General features: G+C 48.5%; 2 protein-coding genes across 5 annotated transcripts; one reads left to right on the forward strand and one right to left on the reverse strand.

Annotated features, from left to right (window-relative positions):
- Nucleotides 1-3,707: 3,707 nt before the first annotated feature.
- On the reverse strand, nt 3,708-7,167 carry B3GALT6 (beta-1,3-galactosyltransferase 6). Its single transcript, XM_081341312.1, has 2 exons — nt 5,706-7,167; nt 3,708-4,871 (listed from the first exon to the last, which is right to left on the reverse strand). Exon 1 carries the CDS (start codon nt 6,845-6,847, stop codon nt 5,810-5,812), a length of 1,038 nt encoding a protein of 345 aa, XP_081197438.1. The 5' UTR covers nt 6,848-7,167; the 3' UTR covers nt 3,708-4,871; nt 5,706-5,809.
- A 119-nt stretch (nt 7,168-7,286) lies between these two features.
- Nucleotides 7,287-14,424, forward strand: SDF4 (stromal cell derived factor 4). 4 transcript variants are annotated; one of them, XM_081341311.1, is made up of 7 exons: nt 7,287-7,309; nt 8,502-8,866; nt 11,230-11,366; nt 11,471-11,584; nt 12,412-12,570; nt 12,840-13,015; nt 14,075-14,424. In XM_081341311.1, exons 2-7 carry the CDS (start codon nt 8,559-8,561, stop codon nt 14,249-14,251), a joined length of 1,071 nt encoding a protein of 356 aa, XP_081197437.1. In that variant the 5' UTR covers nt 7,287-7,309; nt 8,502-8,558; the 3' UTR covers nt 14,252-14,424. The 4 variants fall into 4 exon arrangements, with proteins under 4 accessions (XP_081197437.1, XP_081197436.1, XP_081197434.1 ...); XM_081341310.1 differs by lacking the exon at nt 7,287-7,309 and adding an exon at nt 7,362-7,380; XM_081341308.1 differs by lacking the exon at nt 7,287-7,309 and adding an exon at nt 7,674-7,816.
- Nucleotides 14,425-15,790: the final 1,366 nt, after the last annotated feature.

Raw genomic sequence — 15,790 nt, forward strand, 5'->3', positions numbered from 1 at the left:
CTTATCGGAAACCATTACAAAGACGGAGGCCGGTCTGTTATTTCTACGAAATCAGATCCAGGTTGTTAAGGCTTCTCTTCAACCGGCACCTCTTCACATCTCATAAACTTCATCCTGGGCCTGGGAACTGGGCTTTGGTGAGGCTTTACGGGAGCTGACTTGGATTCTTATTCTAATAAGGCAATAAGTGGACTTTCGGCTTATGGGAGGCTTGCCCGGTGAATTATCCCAGGCCTTCCACCGCCCCCACAAATGGCTGCCCTCCGGAATCCGTGGGAGTTTTGCAAAGGCTTTTTAAAAGCCACCGATGGAGCAGATTTGATGCACCAGCTCAGGTTTAAAAATCCAGGGAGGCTCTTTCTGCAAGCCTTCTGCACAGAGATAAGCAGGCATTTAGGGGCATGCACATATATGCACGCTAGGATAAAGTCCTGCATCGGCTTCTTAGCACAATTCATGAAAAGCAACCATCAGGGGCCCGAAGTGGGTTGCAGTACTCTGGGGCAGCCTCTAGAGGGCTGTAATGTGACTTGTGGGGCTGACTTTGCAGCCATCTGGTGGCGATTTAGATTTTTGCAGCTCAGGATAGCGTGAGTTCAAGAGGTTTGTCTTCTTTGCAAATGTAGGAGCTGAGCTGAGGAGGAGGAGACAAGCACCAAACCAATTGTCCTCATTTTCTCTACCCTGGTTTAGAGTCATAGGTCTTGTTCTGGGCAACCCAGTTTCAAAAAGGACAAATTGGAACAAATTTAAGGGAACACCATCGAGACCAAGTGCCTTGAGGAATGCATTGAAGGATCTGGGATGGGTTAATGCAATGTTCTTCAGACAAGGCAACCTTAAGATGTTTGGACTTTAATTCCCAGAATTCCCTATTCTGGCTAGGGAATTCTGAGATTTCAAATCCACACATCTTAAAGTTGACTAGTCTGAAAAGCATTGCACTAGGCCAGGGGTAGGCAACCTCGGCTCTTTTATGACTCGTGGACTTCAACTCCCAGAATTCCACGAGTCATAAAAGAGCCGAGGTTGCCTACCCCTGCACTAGACAGTGCTGAGCTATAATATTCCATCAAATGTGCTGTAGTGTAGCAAAGCACCACAATCTCTCTTCTATTGCTTCCTGCACAAAACCTCCACATTTCTGGGCATACTTACTAAGGTTGCAATTAAGCTTCCAGAAAAGTACAATTTTATTATTGCCAAAAGTTTGTGGTGCTTCAAGTCAGTACCCACATCCGATGCAAATAGTTGGGATAGTCCTGAAAAACAGAAACATTCCTCATTATTGGGTACTCTTATTTTAATGTTTTTTTAAATGTTCCATTCATGTTCTCTATAGGCTTTTTTTTCAATCTCAAAATCAGTATGTTTGTACAAAAAGAAGCAACAGCCACAGCAGCCACGAGAGGGAGAGTAATCAGAGATTAATCAATCAGAACCAAAAGGTAAATCTCTTAACATACTGCAGTGTAAATCAAGAAAAATTAAATGTTTTGATATGTATTATTTCTCAAGATTTGAATTGATACGTTTAACGAAGAGGTAAATTAGCCGTGTTGCTTTCTTTATAATTTCAGGCAAACCCTCTTTGCCTATTGTCAAACGTTAAGTCCCACTATCACTTAAGAGTTGCTTAATTCATCAAAATACCGTGACACAGAGAAAGGGTCACCCCAGTCTTTGCAAAAATGGGATGGAGGTAATTAAAAGCAATCACAATTGTCAGATTAATGAATAATTGGGATACCCGGCTCTGCCAGCTGCCGCAGAGGATGGAATTAAAATTTAATCTTCCACTGAATTATTGAACCAAATGGAATGCTGATCTCATAATTGGTACCATTGCCAGGCTCAGTGGGAGATTTTGCCTGCAGACGTTAGGACAATGGATTGTTCTTTGTTGCGTTATTTTAAATTCCTAAGGCACCATTCCTTATTCCTCCATTCTGGGGTTTTGCTCTTCACATATTTGGAGAGATTTGAATTTGGGTATCCCATGAGAGCTAATACAGATTAGTTTGTTTATACTAAAATCCCCAAGGCTTCCGAGAGCTCCATTCAATCAGACAGAGAAGGAAGACAACATGCAAACAACCTATTTAACCTATTTATACTTCAGAATGCCAAGGTTTTCACTTCTATCTAGCCAAGGACCTTGGGGAAGGGGGGGGCGGTTTGAATTCAAAAGTTGAATAATAGAACCTAAAACTATTATAAAATTATGACAGTTTGTCCAGTGATCCAGATTGTGATTAGCCCTGTGAGTTCAGCTAGAGAAGGAACAATATAGAAGTATAACCGGTATAAGCTCCTTCAGTATAGCCCAAAGCAATCCAGTGAACAAACTACATGCATAAATAATACATACGGGCATTTTTAAGCCCTCTGTTATCTCTTCTTAAAGAGTTTTCTGCAAACCACAGCTCAGCTGGACAGCCCATCAGCGTGAAGGATGGCTTGAACAGAGAGCAGGTTATGATGGAAGTAGAAGCCTTCTAAGGCCTTGTGTATTGTCCATGTCGATTTGGCAAAACGGGATATGTTTTCCACCTTGTCTGGTTTATTGGGTGGCTCATTGGAAGCACCCCGGCCCTTCCTGTCCATGTATCCCTACAGCCTAATAAGAGAAGGAAGCTGCCATCAGCCAAGCACCCCAGTGATATGGGAGGCAGGCAAGAAAGCCTTCTCATGCATTATTCATTCTGCCTTCTAGCAAAGCCTCCCTTTAAAAAAAAAAAATACAGCACAAATTGAAAGGACAACCGGGAAGGAGATGTGGTGAGCAGATTTTGAAAACCGACTCCTTTCTCCTTCCTCTAACCTTAGGTTCCTGAAAAGAGACTGAGAAAAAAAAAAGCACTTGGGGAAGGCTTTCATCTGCGGCCAAACGTCAAGAGGAAGTCAAAGGTATTGGTTTTCCTCCCTGTCCACAATTCAGCTGAGCTGTCTTCCCGGCCCCAGGGTATCCGAGATGGCTCGCAAGGATGCACTTGGCTGGGACTTAAGACTCCTCCGAGTTCTGGTGTACGTTACATTTGTGACTCTTTTTTTTAAAAAAAAAAAGTTCTCAGGAAAAAAACCCTTAAAGCAGGGATCCCTAATCCCCGGTCCATGGACCAGCAACCGGTCCGCGCAAACAAGCAAAGCCCCATCCGTGGGATGCAGGCATCACACAAAACCACACCCCCTCTGGGCCACGGAAAAACCTTTCTCCACGGAACCGGTCCCTGGTGCCCAAATGTTTGGGGGCCACTGCCTTAAAGTATAGTAGATCGAAAAAAGAGTTTGAACAGTCCATGCGTCACGGCGGCAAGGTTTTTTTTTTAACAAAACTTACGGCTTTACACTTACCTTTAGAGCCCTTAGCATCTCGAGTGTGCCGGCTGAATTCACGGCAGGATCATTTAATAATAATGATACTTAACCTTTATTGTACCACTTTCCATCTGTGAATGATGAAACACCTCACATATCTTGATAACCCTACAATTATGGTACATTTGCTCATATTGTTGCTATTTAACTCATGGAGGTGGGCTGATGGAAATCACAATGGAATACAGTATTATATATAGCCAGTGCTAGTCAAGACAGCCCAAAATCAGGCAGTTTCCTCTGCTTTTGCATGTTTTTGTCTCTAATACCTGTTTTCTACTGCGAGCCTCGATTTTACATTGATAGAATTGTTTTAAATCATTCCAGGGGAGAGAAAGGCAACATGGTTGTCAAACTCACTGCTAACACCTTTTAGGGATTTGTGGAAAAGAGGCACGATTTGCTAAAAACCGGGAGGATTAAAGGATAGGATCTGGGAATTTTACTGCCGATCCTTCTCAGCAGAAATCGAGCACCGTGCAGAAAACAATGGCATTTGACAAAGGACCGTTCTGAGCTCCAACACATTCCTTTAATAAATTAAAATTACTATGACATTCAACCATTTCCCTCAGGCCTGAAACTATACACAGTACATTTACAGTATTTATAAATAAATTATCACTATTATAAGCACATAATTTTACATACAATACTAACTCCCCTTGGAGGGGACAAATATTTTCGGGTTGTTCTGGTAACTAATTTCTCAAAGGAAGCTTGGACAACCGGTGAGCTGCCAAACGTGGGCAACAGTCCATCGTTAAAACAAACTAACTTTGCCCCTGTAGCAAAGTAGCAGTTACTGCTCTACCTTAATTGATCGCAAAAAAGCAAATTATGATCAATCTTGATAGAACGCGCATGGGAGGCCATCAGGAAAACATAGAAAATAGTTCAGCAATTCTTGATTTGATCTAAGCATAATTAGATATGTATCTCAGATTCTCTGCTAGGAATGCTTTCATTTCTCTGCTAGGAATGAAAAGCAGATTAAGCCCTAAGGTTCTTTTTAAGCTTTCATGGGAGTAAAAGCAGTTCAAATATCTGTGGAAAAACATAAATATTTAAGAGCAAGGATTATTGTAGATGCCAGGAAAAACAAACATGGTTAATGGACCCCCCACAATATAAAAAATATGAGTCCCTCCATCCCACTGGGCACAATTCATCCCTAAAAGACAGCAATTCCATCCATCTATAAGATCTTTCCAAATATCCTTTGGTCCAGAACCATTAACACCTTGGGCATCGTGGCCACAATAAAGGTTTTTGAGGTGATTTTGACTGAAGGCTATGTACTGTCATCACCAGAAAGATAGTGACAGAGCATAAATTCTGGGCGAATTAAGCCCTACTTGTCAAAACTGTGCCTGCTGCAAACAAACCTGTAGTTCTCTTAAAATAAAGAAATTGATCAAAGAAGGCATCCAATTTAGTCATCTCTGATTTCAGCTCATCATAATCCAGAGTTGTGGCTCCAATGCTGGTCCCTAAGAAAAGGACACAATCCTGCTTTAATCAGTATATAACAGTATATTTGAAAAAGGTAACAGCCATAATTTTAAAAACATCTAATTTCCTCTGGGCCGAAGCAGCGTGGATTTCCAATCAAAATGATCCTGTCTCCTTCAGCAATTAAAGCAGCCTCTTAAAAGCTGATCTTCCCCAGCCATCCAAGAGGCCATTCATAGCGCATAACGATGGCTCCAGCATCACCCCGAAATGTTTTTACAGATTAAAACATCCCCCTTTTGAATAAAGGGAAGACAATTCAAAGAGCAGACTGTAGCAATCAGGAAGCGGAAGATGTTGTAATAACAGACATTCAAGAAATTATCCAAGTGAACTAGAAGCATCAAGCCAAGGATGTTCCATTTAAAAAAAAGGTACCGACAAAGCAGCTGCTATTTCAGTTCAGAAACATGATTGCAGCACCTTAATTTTTAATTCCACTGGGGTTCGTGTCTGAATTGGCTCTTCTGAAACGGGACACTTTTAATGCATCAACAGCCTTGGGAAAATCTACATCCTTCTGAAGTAAGGGGTAGGGGAGAAATGGTCGCCAGGACTGGCATTTTCCCAAAATCTCTATTGTTGTGAAGAATGGCTGTGTCACTTAACACAATTGTTTTGGAACTCTTGTTTTTTAAACGTTTCACATCCCACAGAGCGATGGTTCGCCCCCTTTATGAATGTGTAATTTATAGTTCTATGTTTTGGGGGGAGAACGCAGAGGGCACCGTGTTCTTCCCTAACTTTTTGTAAGTCAAATGAAAACAGGATACTCTGAAAGTTTAAAAACGATGAAGTACGATTAGGCATACCGGGTGAAAGTTCAGCACAGGGAGAGATTTGAGCGTGACGCTTGTCGGTCCCTTGCAGCCTGTCCCCCCAGTTCGGCTTCCCTTCCCTTCCAATCCCATGAGGTTCAGGGTATGCCATCTTTTCTCTGGCAGCACTGAGAAGGAGGCACGCTCCAGTCGTACACGTAAGAGAGTCTGAGTTTTGCCTCCTCCTTGCAAAGCTTCCCTTCTTTGGCCAGAGTCTGATGTTTTTCCAGCATGTCCTCCAGGCTCTGCTTGTGAGTCACAATGTACTTATTGTTGCAACCCCGCGATTTGTACTCAGTGTCAAAGCGGGGGTCGTGAATCCTCTTGACGTCCACCGGAGCCAGCCAGGCTCCCAAGGAGACATCCTCGCTCTGCCAGAGGTTGAGGTAGTCCTGGCTCAAGCGAAGGTAGCGCACCAGGTCAGCCGAGATCACGTACCCACCGCCCAGGGCGTAAGGCAGGTAGAAGTCACACAGGAGCCAGGCGTTTTCCTTCCACTTGCCCCCCGACTTCACGCGGCCGCGGCCGGAGAAGAAGCCCCAGTAGAGGCGGCGTGGCTCCTTGGACCTCAGCTCTTCGGCCAGGACATCCAGGCGGACAAAGGTGTCGTCGTCGGCCTTCAGGACAAAGCGGAAGTCCAAGTGCTGGTCCAGCCAGACGTACATGGCCAAGACCTTGGCGGTCAGGTTCTCGTAGGAGTCCCGCAGGTCGGGCAAGAGAAGGAGGTCGTGGTGGCGGCTCTGCTCCAGTTCCAGGCTGTGCAGCTCCTCTCCAGCCAGCCCGCCGGTGCCCACCACGAAGCGGCACCACAGGTCACTGTGGGGCACCCGGCCGGCCACCGAGAGCCAGGTGCTCCGGATGATGCTCCGCCGCTCCGTGTACTTGGGGCCGCTGACCACCAGCACGGCCAGGAAGGTGGCTTCCTCAGGAGGGGGTGGAGGGGCGGCTGCAGCCGGGTGAGGACCCCCAAGGGCCCCTGGCCGGGCAGGGGGTTGCTGCTGGTGGGGCAGCCCCCACCCCGGGGAGGACTTGAGGCCCTCCGAGGTGCACCTGGCCAGGTAGAGCAGCACCACGGCGAAGAGGGTGAGCCCGCCCAGCAGAGTCTTGTGGCGGCAGAGCAGGCGGACCAGCTTCATGGCCCCTCTGGTGGGCGGGGCAAACGCCCGGCTTCTTCCCTCTTGGGGAGGTCCGGAGACAGGCTCCTCCCCCAGAAGGCGGGGCAACGCCTTGGGGCCGCCCTCTTCAGGCCCGGCCCCGCCTCCCCGCGGAAGCGATCCAATCCCTCGGCGGCTGCCGGCAAAGCCGGGCGCCGATAGGGTAGAGCGAGGCTATTTCCCCGCCCAGCGTTTTTTGCGGGGCGGGCCGCGGGCTTGGCCACGCCCCTGGGCCAGGCCCAACCCTTCTTTAGCCCGGCCTCGTCTCCCTTTCCCCCCCCCTCCCCCTCCGGCAGTTTGGTCTCAGGTTTTGGTGGGAAGATTGCTAACCCCCCCCCCCGGCGGCTACGGACGGCGGGTTGGGACACACCACCTCAGTCTGCGCTGGAAGATGCCGCCGGGTGCCCGCTGGATCGGCTCATTGTCTTCTCGCGGCTGCTTCGGGTCAGCCTTGCCGGAGCGCTGTTCTCGCCCGCGGCGCATGCGCGCTCGGTCCTGAGGCGAGGCCCTCCTCGGTAGCGAAAGAGCGGGGTCTGTCTCTAGCGAAGGGGGGGGGGAGAGAGAGAGAGAGCGCACGCCAGCACCACGTGACCGCCCCTCGTTCCGTCTCTCGCTTCCCCAAACAAAGATGGCTGCGCCGGATTCAGCCGCCGCCAAGGAGCGCCGCCGCCGTGTCGCGGCTGAGCGCCTGACTCGTTTTGTCAACGCGATCAGTTTCAAAGAGAAGCGCCTCAGCCTTTTCCTTGCCGCTTTCGCCAGTGAGGGGAAATAAAAAAATCGACCCCCTTCGGGCGATTTGACAGGTTTCCCCTGGCGGCGGAAGAGGCGGGGCTCCGCCGGTCCTCCCAGCGCGGCGTGAAGCTTCCGGCTTCCGGTCTGAGGCCGAAGAAAGGCTGGCGCTCTCCCCGGCGCTGGGTTGGGCATGAGGAGGCTGGGCGGCCGGCCGGGAAGGTCAGAGGGGAGAGAGCGGGAGGGAAGGGGCGCCCCTGAGCGCGTGCAGAGCGCCCCGAAGAGGCAGCTTCCCTGCTCTCGGGCGAGGGTTCCTCTGGGCATATGTGGAGTGCCGCATATTTAAATGTCCCTTCCTCCCTCCAGAGTTCCTCGGGGGGGGGGTCCATCCGAGGGTGGTTGGCCGAGGTTGGGACCCAGGTAGGGCGCCACGTCTCCGCCTGGATCGGAAATACGGGGCGGTCCGGTACCGGTAGTCCTCGACTTACGACCGGACTTTAGTGACAGCTGTCAGTTGGGATCCGGCTCTTTCCTCCGCCCCACGCCCCACCCCCAGTTGACTTGGCTTGTCAGGAGGTGGTTAAAAAGAGCAGCGTAGTGTGTGAATGTGGTTTCCAACACCAGGCGTATTTGGGTAAGCCGGAGGGCGCGTCAGCTTCCCAGGAAAGCGTCTTTTAAGTTGGCACGAAAAGTGTTTAGACTTGCATGGAAAAGCTTGCAAGCGGCAAATCTGGCCTTTTGCAATGCTCCCACCCACCCACCCCAAAAAAGAAGAAAAAATCCGCTTGCACCAGACCAGAGTGTGATGGGAACCTTCCCAGGGGAATGAGTTTAGAAAGGGCTTGGCCTTGGGTTATTTTTCAAAAATGGGAACAATGCTAACGGTTTGCTCCTTTGCCGCCTCCAGGTTATCCGGGCCTCATCCCAAGACGTCCTCCTGCTGACCTTCTAAAGGACGGGAGCCATGGTTTCCAAACGGGTCTTCATCTGCAGCTTGGGCTCCATCTATTTATCCCTCCTCTTCGTCTTTTTGCTCATGGATGTTTACGCTCGGCCGGCCAACAGCTCCGTCCTCAAAGAGAAAGCCGCCGAGAACAAAGACGAAAACGAGATCCTCCCTCCGGACCACTTGAACGGGGTCAAGATGGAGCTTGACGGGCATCTCAACAAGGAGTTCCACCAGGAGGTTTTCCTGGGGAAAGAGATGGAGGAGTTTGAGGAGGATTCGGAACCGCGGAGAAACCGGAAGAAGCTGGTGGTGATTTTCTCAAAGTGAGCATGGCTTTTTTTAACTTGAAAATTGCTGCTGTTCTAAGCTAGACAGGAAGGCCAGCTTGCTGGTATCCGCGGGAGAAATCTTGGTTATGGCTTCCCTCCATAATTTGGAGCTACGATTATTCTAAGAATCTTAGAAAGGACTCCGAGTTAGTCTTCAAAGGAAGGAAATCTGCCTTGATTGTCGTTGCTTAAGTGAACGTGCTCTGATTTATTCCTCCCACTGCCCTTGTGCTTGACATTCAATTGTTACAAGGCTTCAATCAGAGTACAGCTGGAAGGGACCTTGGAGGTCTTCTAGTCCAACCCCCTGCTCAAGCAGGACACCCTGTAGCCATTTCAGACAGGTAGCTGTCCAGTCTTTTCTTAAAAACCTCCAGTGATGAAGCACCCACAACTTCTGAAGGCAAAGCTATTCTACTAGTTAATTGTTCTCACTTCCACGTCTCACTTAATTCCAGGTTGCTTTCTCTCCTTGATTAAAGGTAAAGGTTCTCCCGCACATGCGTCCTAGTCGTTTCCGACTCTAGGGGCCGGTGCTCATCTCCGTTTCAAAGCCAAAGAGCCAGCGCTTGTCCGAGGACGTCTCCGTGGTCATGTGGCCGGCATGACTAGATGCTAAAGGCGCACGGAACGCTGTTCCCTTCCCACCGGAGCGGTCCCTATTTTTCCACTTGCATTTTTTACGTGCTTTCGAACTGCTAGGTTGGCAGAAGCTGGGACGCGTAACGGGCGCTCACTCTGATCGACAAGCTCAGCGTCCTAACCCACTGAGCCACCGCGTCCCTATCTCTCCTTGATTAGTTTGCATCTATTGTTTCTTGGTGGCAGCCCCTCAACTACTGGAAGACTGCTATCAGGTTATCCCTAGTCCTTCTTTTCTCTAGACTGGCCATACCTACTTCCTGCAACTGTTCTTCAGATGTTTTTGTCTCCAGGCCTCTAATCGTCTTCGTTCTTTTCTTCTTTTTTTTTTTGCACTCTTTCCAGAGTCTCAATGTTTTCTTTTTGTAACGTGGCGATGTGGGATGGGTAACGGCCATGCACCTAAGCCTGCCTGCAAAGAAAAATATTTGTTATTGTTAAGCGTATCGTAGCAAGTAAGCAAGTGGTGGTAATAAAATGGGAAAGCCAATCGCCGGGTTGAGACGAGGGCACTGGTGACGTGGGCTTCCTTGCTTCTCATTTGTTGGCAGGAAGGCTGGTCACAAGCCACTGGGTTGTTGCCCTGCTGATGTTGCAACTGAGTGCAAGCAGGGCATAAGCATTCTTGCCGACAGGCTGCCCCACAGCAGCCCAAAAACTCAGCCACTTGGGAAATGAAGGGTTTTTTTTAAAAAAAAAAACTAAAAAAATGAACAAGCAGCGATTGTACTAAGCGTTAGAAAGGTTTCCTTAACGAGCCTGCTCTTATTGCCCGGGAGAAAGTATTTCCCAACTTTATTGTCTCAATAATCAGCTTTCCATTTATTTTCCCGGATAGCGTTGCTGCCCTTTGCTGAATAAAAAGACCAATTTTTCCCCCTGTTTCTACATTAATAAGCAGTTTTGGAGCAGATCCTTGGGTTTTTCTTAGATTGCTCTCATCAACAGCACTTCTTTGCCAAAAAAAAGAGAGAGAGAGAGAAAAGAAAACCTCTCTGGCAGAAGGTGTAAGCTCAGCGTAACCCATCATTCCCTGCCCCAGCATAAAAAGTGTGTGTGTGTGTGTTTTCGTAGATTTTCATTCATATATATATATACTGCTCAAAAAAATAAAGGGAACACAAAATAAGACATCCTACTATTAAATACAGTACATTGTGTTGTTTAAGTGTTCCCTTTATTTTTTTGAGCAGTACATATATATATATATATATGTTTTCGTAGATTTCATTCATAGATATATATATACATACATAAACACACACACACACACATTAAAAGCAGGAGCTACACAAACTCTTTAATCTGCATTCAAGGAAGTTGGACTTGATGACCTCTGTGGTTCCTCTCCCAGCTTCTCTGAGAAGGTGAGGAGAGCCAGGATGCTGTTGTCGTTAGGCCCACCCTCTTTTCGATCTCCGTGTTCCCAAGAAAATCTTTTGGCACATTTCCCTTGTAACTGGCTACCTGTGTGGTCAGGTGAGGCTGAGTCAGCGGTCCCATCTTGAGCATCCCAGTGGGGCCAAGAGGTGGCTGGCCGGGACCTTTCAGTGTAATTCCAGCCCATCTGGAAGGGACCATCTTGCAGAAGGAGGCCACTGTCTGACCAACCAGGTTTTTCAAGTGGCTGTTTGAGGGGATTGGAGCTGTCTGGGCAAGCTTTCGACTCTACCGTGGCCTTCATTCGTTGCTTTCTTTTCCACCCAACTGCCCAGGGTCGACATCAACCGCGACAAAAAAATCAGCGCCAAGGAGATGCAGCGCTGGATCATGGAGAAGACTGAGGAGCACTTCCAGGAGGCCGTGGAGGAAAACAAGATGCATTTCCGGGCCGTGGACCCCGACGGCGACGGTAAGAAGCAGGGCCAAGGGGCTCTGCCTTAGCATAGTCGGACGGCAGGGGCTGCCTTCACGGCCGACTGGGTGTAGATGGCTGAGGCTTCTCTCCTTTACCAGGTCACGTGTCCTGGGATGAGTATAAAATCAAGTTCCTGGCCAGCAAAGGCATGAATGAGAAGGAGGTGGCGGAAAAGATCAAGAACAACGAAGAGCTGAAAATTGACGAGGAGAGTGAGTGGCCGGCTTTCCTGAACAGGGTTGGAAGCGACGGCTCTTCCCTGTGAGATTAAAAATCCCAATTTCCTCCTGCCTTTCTTGCTTGTACAGGGTGACACCCGGCCCTCCCCTCCTCCACCATAGCAACTCACTGCTTCCATGTTTTAACCTCTGAGGGGGATTAGTTTCATTGAGGTCACTTAACCAGGATAAACGAAGCTTTGTTTGCCTTTCTGTGAGTCCTAGAGTAGCCCAACCGGTTACTGGTGTGTTGGCAAGGGCTAAGACTCTCGGCAACAGGCAAGAGTCTGTGCTAGAGTTTTATCATTTGGAACTTCAAAACATTTATTTGGAATCTGACCTAGGATTAGCATCAGTCTCTTCGGCTGCTCTTCCTGGCTTTTCCAACCCAGCAAGCTGGGTTGAACAGAACCGGATTGGTTCCGTGTCAGCAGAGGTTGTTTCCAAAACTTTTCTGGCCCACAAATTCTGAAATATCTTTTAGTTATTTGTGGAGGGGGAAAAAAACAACCAAGTCATGTCTTAATTCAGGGGTCTTCAAACTTGGCCCTTTTATGACTTGCGGACTTCCGCTCCTAGAATAATTCAGCCAGGCACGCGTGCCTGTCTGAGGAATTCTGGGAGCGGAAGTCCGCAAGTCACAAAAGGGCCAAGTTTGAAGACCCCTGTCTTAATTGGTCAAAATTCTCCAACCGGGTTCGCTCGTTGTCGGTTTTAACCAGGATGGGTGAGAGACGTTTGTGCCATTCATTTAAAACCTGGACTTCAGAACTCTGCCTGTTTTTGAAAACCTCTTTTCCCGAATCTTCTCTGTCCCGTAGCCCAGGAAGTCCTCGACAACTTGAAAGACCGCTGGTACCAAGCGGATAACCCCCCGGCCGACCTGTTGCTCAACGAGGAAGAATTTTTATCTTTCCTTCACCCAGAGCACAGCAGAGGGATGCTGAAATTCATGGTGAAGGAAATTGTCCGGGATTTGGGTACGTCCTTCAGTATCGTTCTTCTAACTCCCCATTATCCCGGTAGACAAAATTGGCACGACCTTAATGGATGCCTTAACGGTCATAGCTGCAAGGACCTTTCTTAGCCCTGTGGAGGGTTGTAAGTCTTGCCACGTCAAGCCGATGCAGCTCGGCTGCCAGACGTGCCTGGCGGAGGCAAAGCCAAACCCAGACGGTTTCAATCTTGCGCCTGCAGCTTGTTGGATTGGCTGCTCTTTTTCACCCCACCATGTCCCGTCTCGCTCCAGATCAGGACGGCGATAAGAAGCTGACCCTTGCTGAGTTTATTTCCTTGCCGGTTGGCACGGTGGAAAATCAGCAAGCGCAGGATGTGGATGACGACTGGGTGAAAGACCGGAAGAAAGAGTTCGAAGAAGTCATTGACGCCAACCACGATGGCATCGTTACCATGGAAGAGCTGGAGGTAACCAAGTCGTGGCTTATCTCTTAATTTCCCCACAAAATTACATGTAATTACCCTAACCCTAACACCCCCACCCCACCCCCCTGTGGTCACTGTCAGGCTGGCCGTTCTTGAAACAAGCGGACGCCTGCTAGATTAAGCTGGCAATTCTCTGGAAACAGTCCAAATTTGAAGAAAGACAGGAACAACAACAACCAGACTACACTAATTTTTAATTTCCCCCCCCCTCCCACGCTCAGTGTCTCACGGCAGGTGAGTAAACGGATATGTGGGCACAGTGCTTTTTCTGCCAGGTTGGTTTGCTGCCTCAGTTGCATCTTCAGCTTTTTCCTACTTCCAGAGAGAGAGAGAAATGGTGCTTGGAAGTTCAGTTTCTTTGAAAATGGATGCAGGCAGCATCCAGGCAGAGGAAACAATTCGGTTATTCCTAGAATCAGTTTGGTCTCGTGGTTAAGGCACCAGCCTAGAAAGGGGGAAACTCTTTTAAGTTCTAGTCCCGCCTTGGCCCTCAGCGCTGACTGGGTGACTTTGAGCTGGTCCCTCCTTCCCTCCCTCCCAGCTCAGCCCAACAGGAGGAGGAAAGTGGTCTTCGGTGTTTCCTTCGCCGTGAGTTATAGATGGAATCTAAATAAAATAAATAAAAATCTGAAGGCTGTTCAGTCCTGCCCTCTCTCGTTCCTCAGGATGGAACGCCTCCTTGCGTAAACGGGAAAAATGCAAATACTGGTTGAATGCTAGGCTGCGAGAGCCCAACGTTGACTCAGACAGCAAGATGGGAAGATGTATAAATGTAATAATAAACTAAGTAAGACCAGCTTGACGGCGGAAGCTGTTCCCCAGGGGGTTATGAAAGCCCTAATAAGCAGGCATATACATAGAATGAAGGCTACTGCTAAGCTTGTAAGCCGCCCTGAGTCTTCGGAGAAGGGCGGGATATAAATGGAATTAAATAAATAAAATAAATATTAGATCCTTTTTGAGGATGGAGAGGTTCCCGGGGAGGGGTGTGTGTGTGTGGTCCTTTCTTCCTTCACTTCCCTCACTCGCCTCCCCTTCTAGGAGTACATGGACCCCATGAACGAATACAACGCCTTGAACGAAGCCAAGCAGATGATTGCCGTAGCAGATGAGAACCAGAATCACCACCTGGAGCTGGAGGAGATCTTAAAATACAGCGAATATTTCACCGGCAGTAAACTGATGGATTATGCGCGGAACGTCCATGAGGAATTCTGAAAAGGCAGAGCCCGGGGTGCCCGTCCGTCGCCCCTTCTCGCTTCCCCGAACACGGAGCGTTTCCTTTTGCTGCTCGGTCCGCGTTCCGTGCATCCACAGCGTGGCGTTCTGGACTTTTGCTTTTTAAAAGCCGTCCATGTACATTAAAAGCCAAATGTTTTCTTGAACTCAAACCAGGATCAGATCCGGACTGGTTTCTTGCTTTCTGGTGCTGCCTGAACAGTGTTCAGTTCATTCTCTGAAGATCCCATTCTCCAATTCTTTCTCGCTCTTTTTTGGTTTAATTAGCAACCCCACAGGGGAAGGCAACAAGGCCTGATCGCGATCACTGGGGTGGGGTGGGGTGGGAGGTGGAGGAGAAAGAGGGCATGTTAATTTTGCATCACATTAAATCATGGTGTGGTTGTGTAGCTCTTGTGATTGCTTGAAAAGAATGTTTCAGAAAACTGATTCCTTTGAAACTGCTCATGTTGTGGTGGCTCCTTTGGGTGGTGCAACCTGGGAGGATTGCAGGTGGTCCTCTCCTTAAGGTCTACAATGGGAACAGGAAAATTTGTTGTCATGAAGACACCAGATCTTATGACCATTTTAGGTACGGTTATTAAGCAAATAAAACGGATGTTCAAGCCTCCAGTTTTCCCCCACTGATTTCCTGGAAAGGATGCAAATGGTGATCACAGGGACCTTCTTTATTTGATCAAATCGTCCGTCCACCAGGCAGGGACTTTGAAAAACGACCTTTCCATCATGACCAACTACCTGTCCTTCCTTCTTAGTCATCCTCCAACTTCCTTTCGCGGCGACGTTCTGAGCCTGGCGAACTTTAAGTCCGATCAACAAGTTAGATTCCGTAGATTTTAAACTCTTATTAAAAAGCTTTCTTTTGGCGGCTGCAATTCCCGCTTTGACCACAGGATGGCAGTTTTCCGTCCCATAGCATTAACGTTGGGGGCGTCGTAGGCCTTTTCGACGGCCTTAATGCGGCTATAGCTAAGGGACGGAAAACAGTGCCCTCCTGTGTTCCATGCCGGCGTAGCAGCCAATTAAAGAAAAACCATTTAAATGGCGTTTTAAGATTATTATTCTTTATTAATAAAACCTTATTAATATTAGGGCATCTTATCCCGCGCCTGTGTCGCCACCCGCCGCCCTATTAATATTAATTAGGGCCTAATAATAAAGATAGAGAATAATAACCTTAAAATGCGGCGGCTGCAATACTCGGTATGGCCACAGGATGGCACGGTTCCCCGTCCCATAGCGTTAACATGGGGACCATAGTAGGCCTTTTGCCTAGATCGGGACACAAGAAGCGAAGCGACAAAGCGCAGAGCGTCCACTTTCACAGAGACCTTCTCGATATGGCGGACTTCCTGTCCGTTCAAATAGGCCATCCCCTGGTTTATTTGGATTCGACCCTCCTATTATGGCCGACTTCCTGTCCGTTCTTCTTAGTCATCCTCCTACTTCCTTTCACGGCGACTTTCTGGGCACGGCGGACTTCAGGTCCGATCAACGTTAGAGTGAGTAGATTCAAAA

This window comes from Vipera berus (assembly GCF_964194415.1).
Source record: "Vipera berus genome assembly, chromosome: 17".
NCBI lineage: Eukaryota > Metazoa > Chordata > Lepidosauria > Squamata > Viperidae > Vipera > Vipera berus.

Bases quoted from the DNA above. Each gene is read 5' to 3' on its own strand.
- B3GALT6 (XM_081341312.1), bottom strand. From the start codon at position 6,847: ATGAAGCTGGTCCGCCTGCTCTGCCGCCACAAGACTCTGCTGGGCGGG.
- SDF4 (XM_081341311.1), top strand. From the start codon at position 8,559: ATGGTTTCCAAACGGGTCTTCATCTGCAGCTTGGGCTCCATCTATTTA. The intron at 11,367-11,470 runs GTAAGAAGCAGG...CTCCTTTACCAG, and splicing joins CGTGGACCCCGACGGCGACG to GTCACGTGTCCTGGGATGAG. The intron at 11,585-12,411 runs GTGAGTGGCCGG...TCTGTCCCGTAG, and splicing joins GCTGAAAATTGACGAGGAGA to CCCAGGAAGTCCTCGACAAC.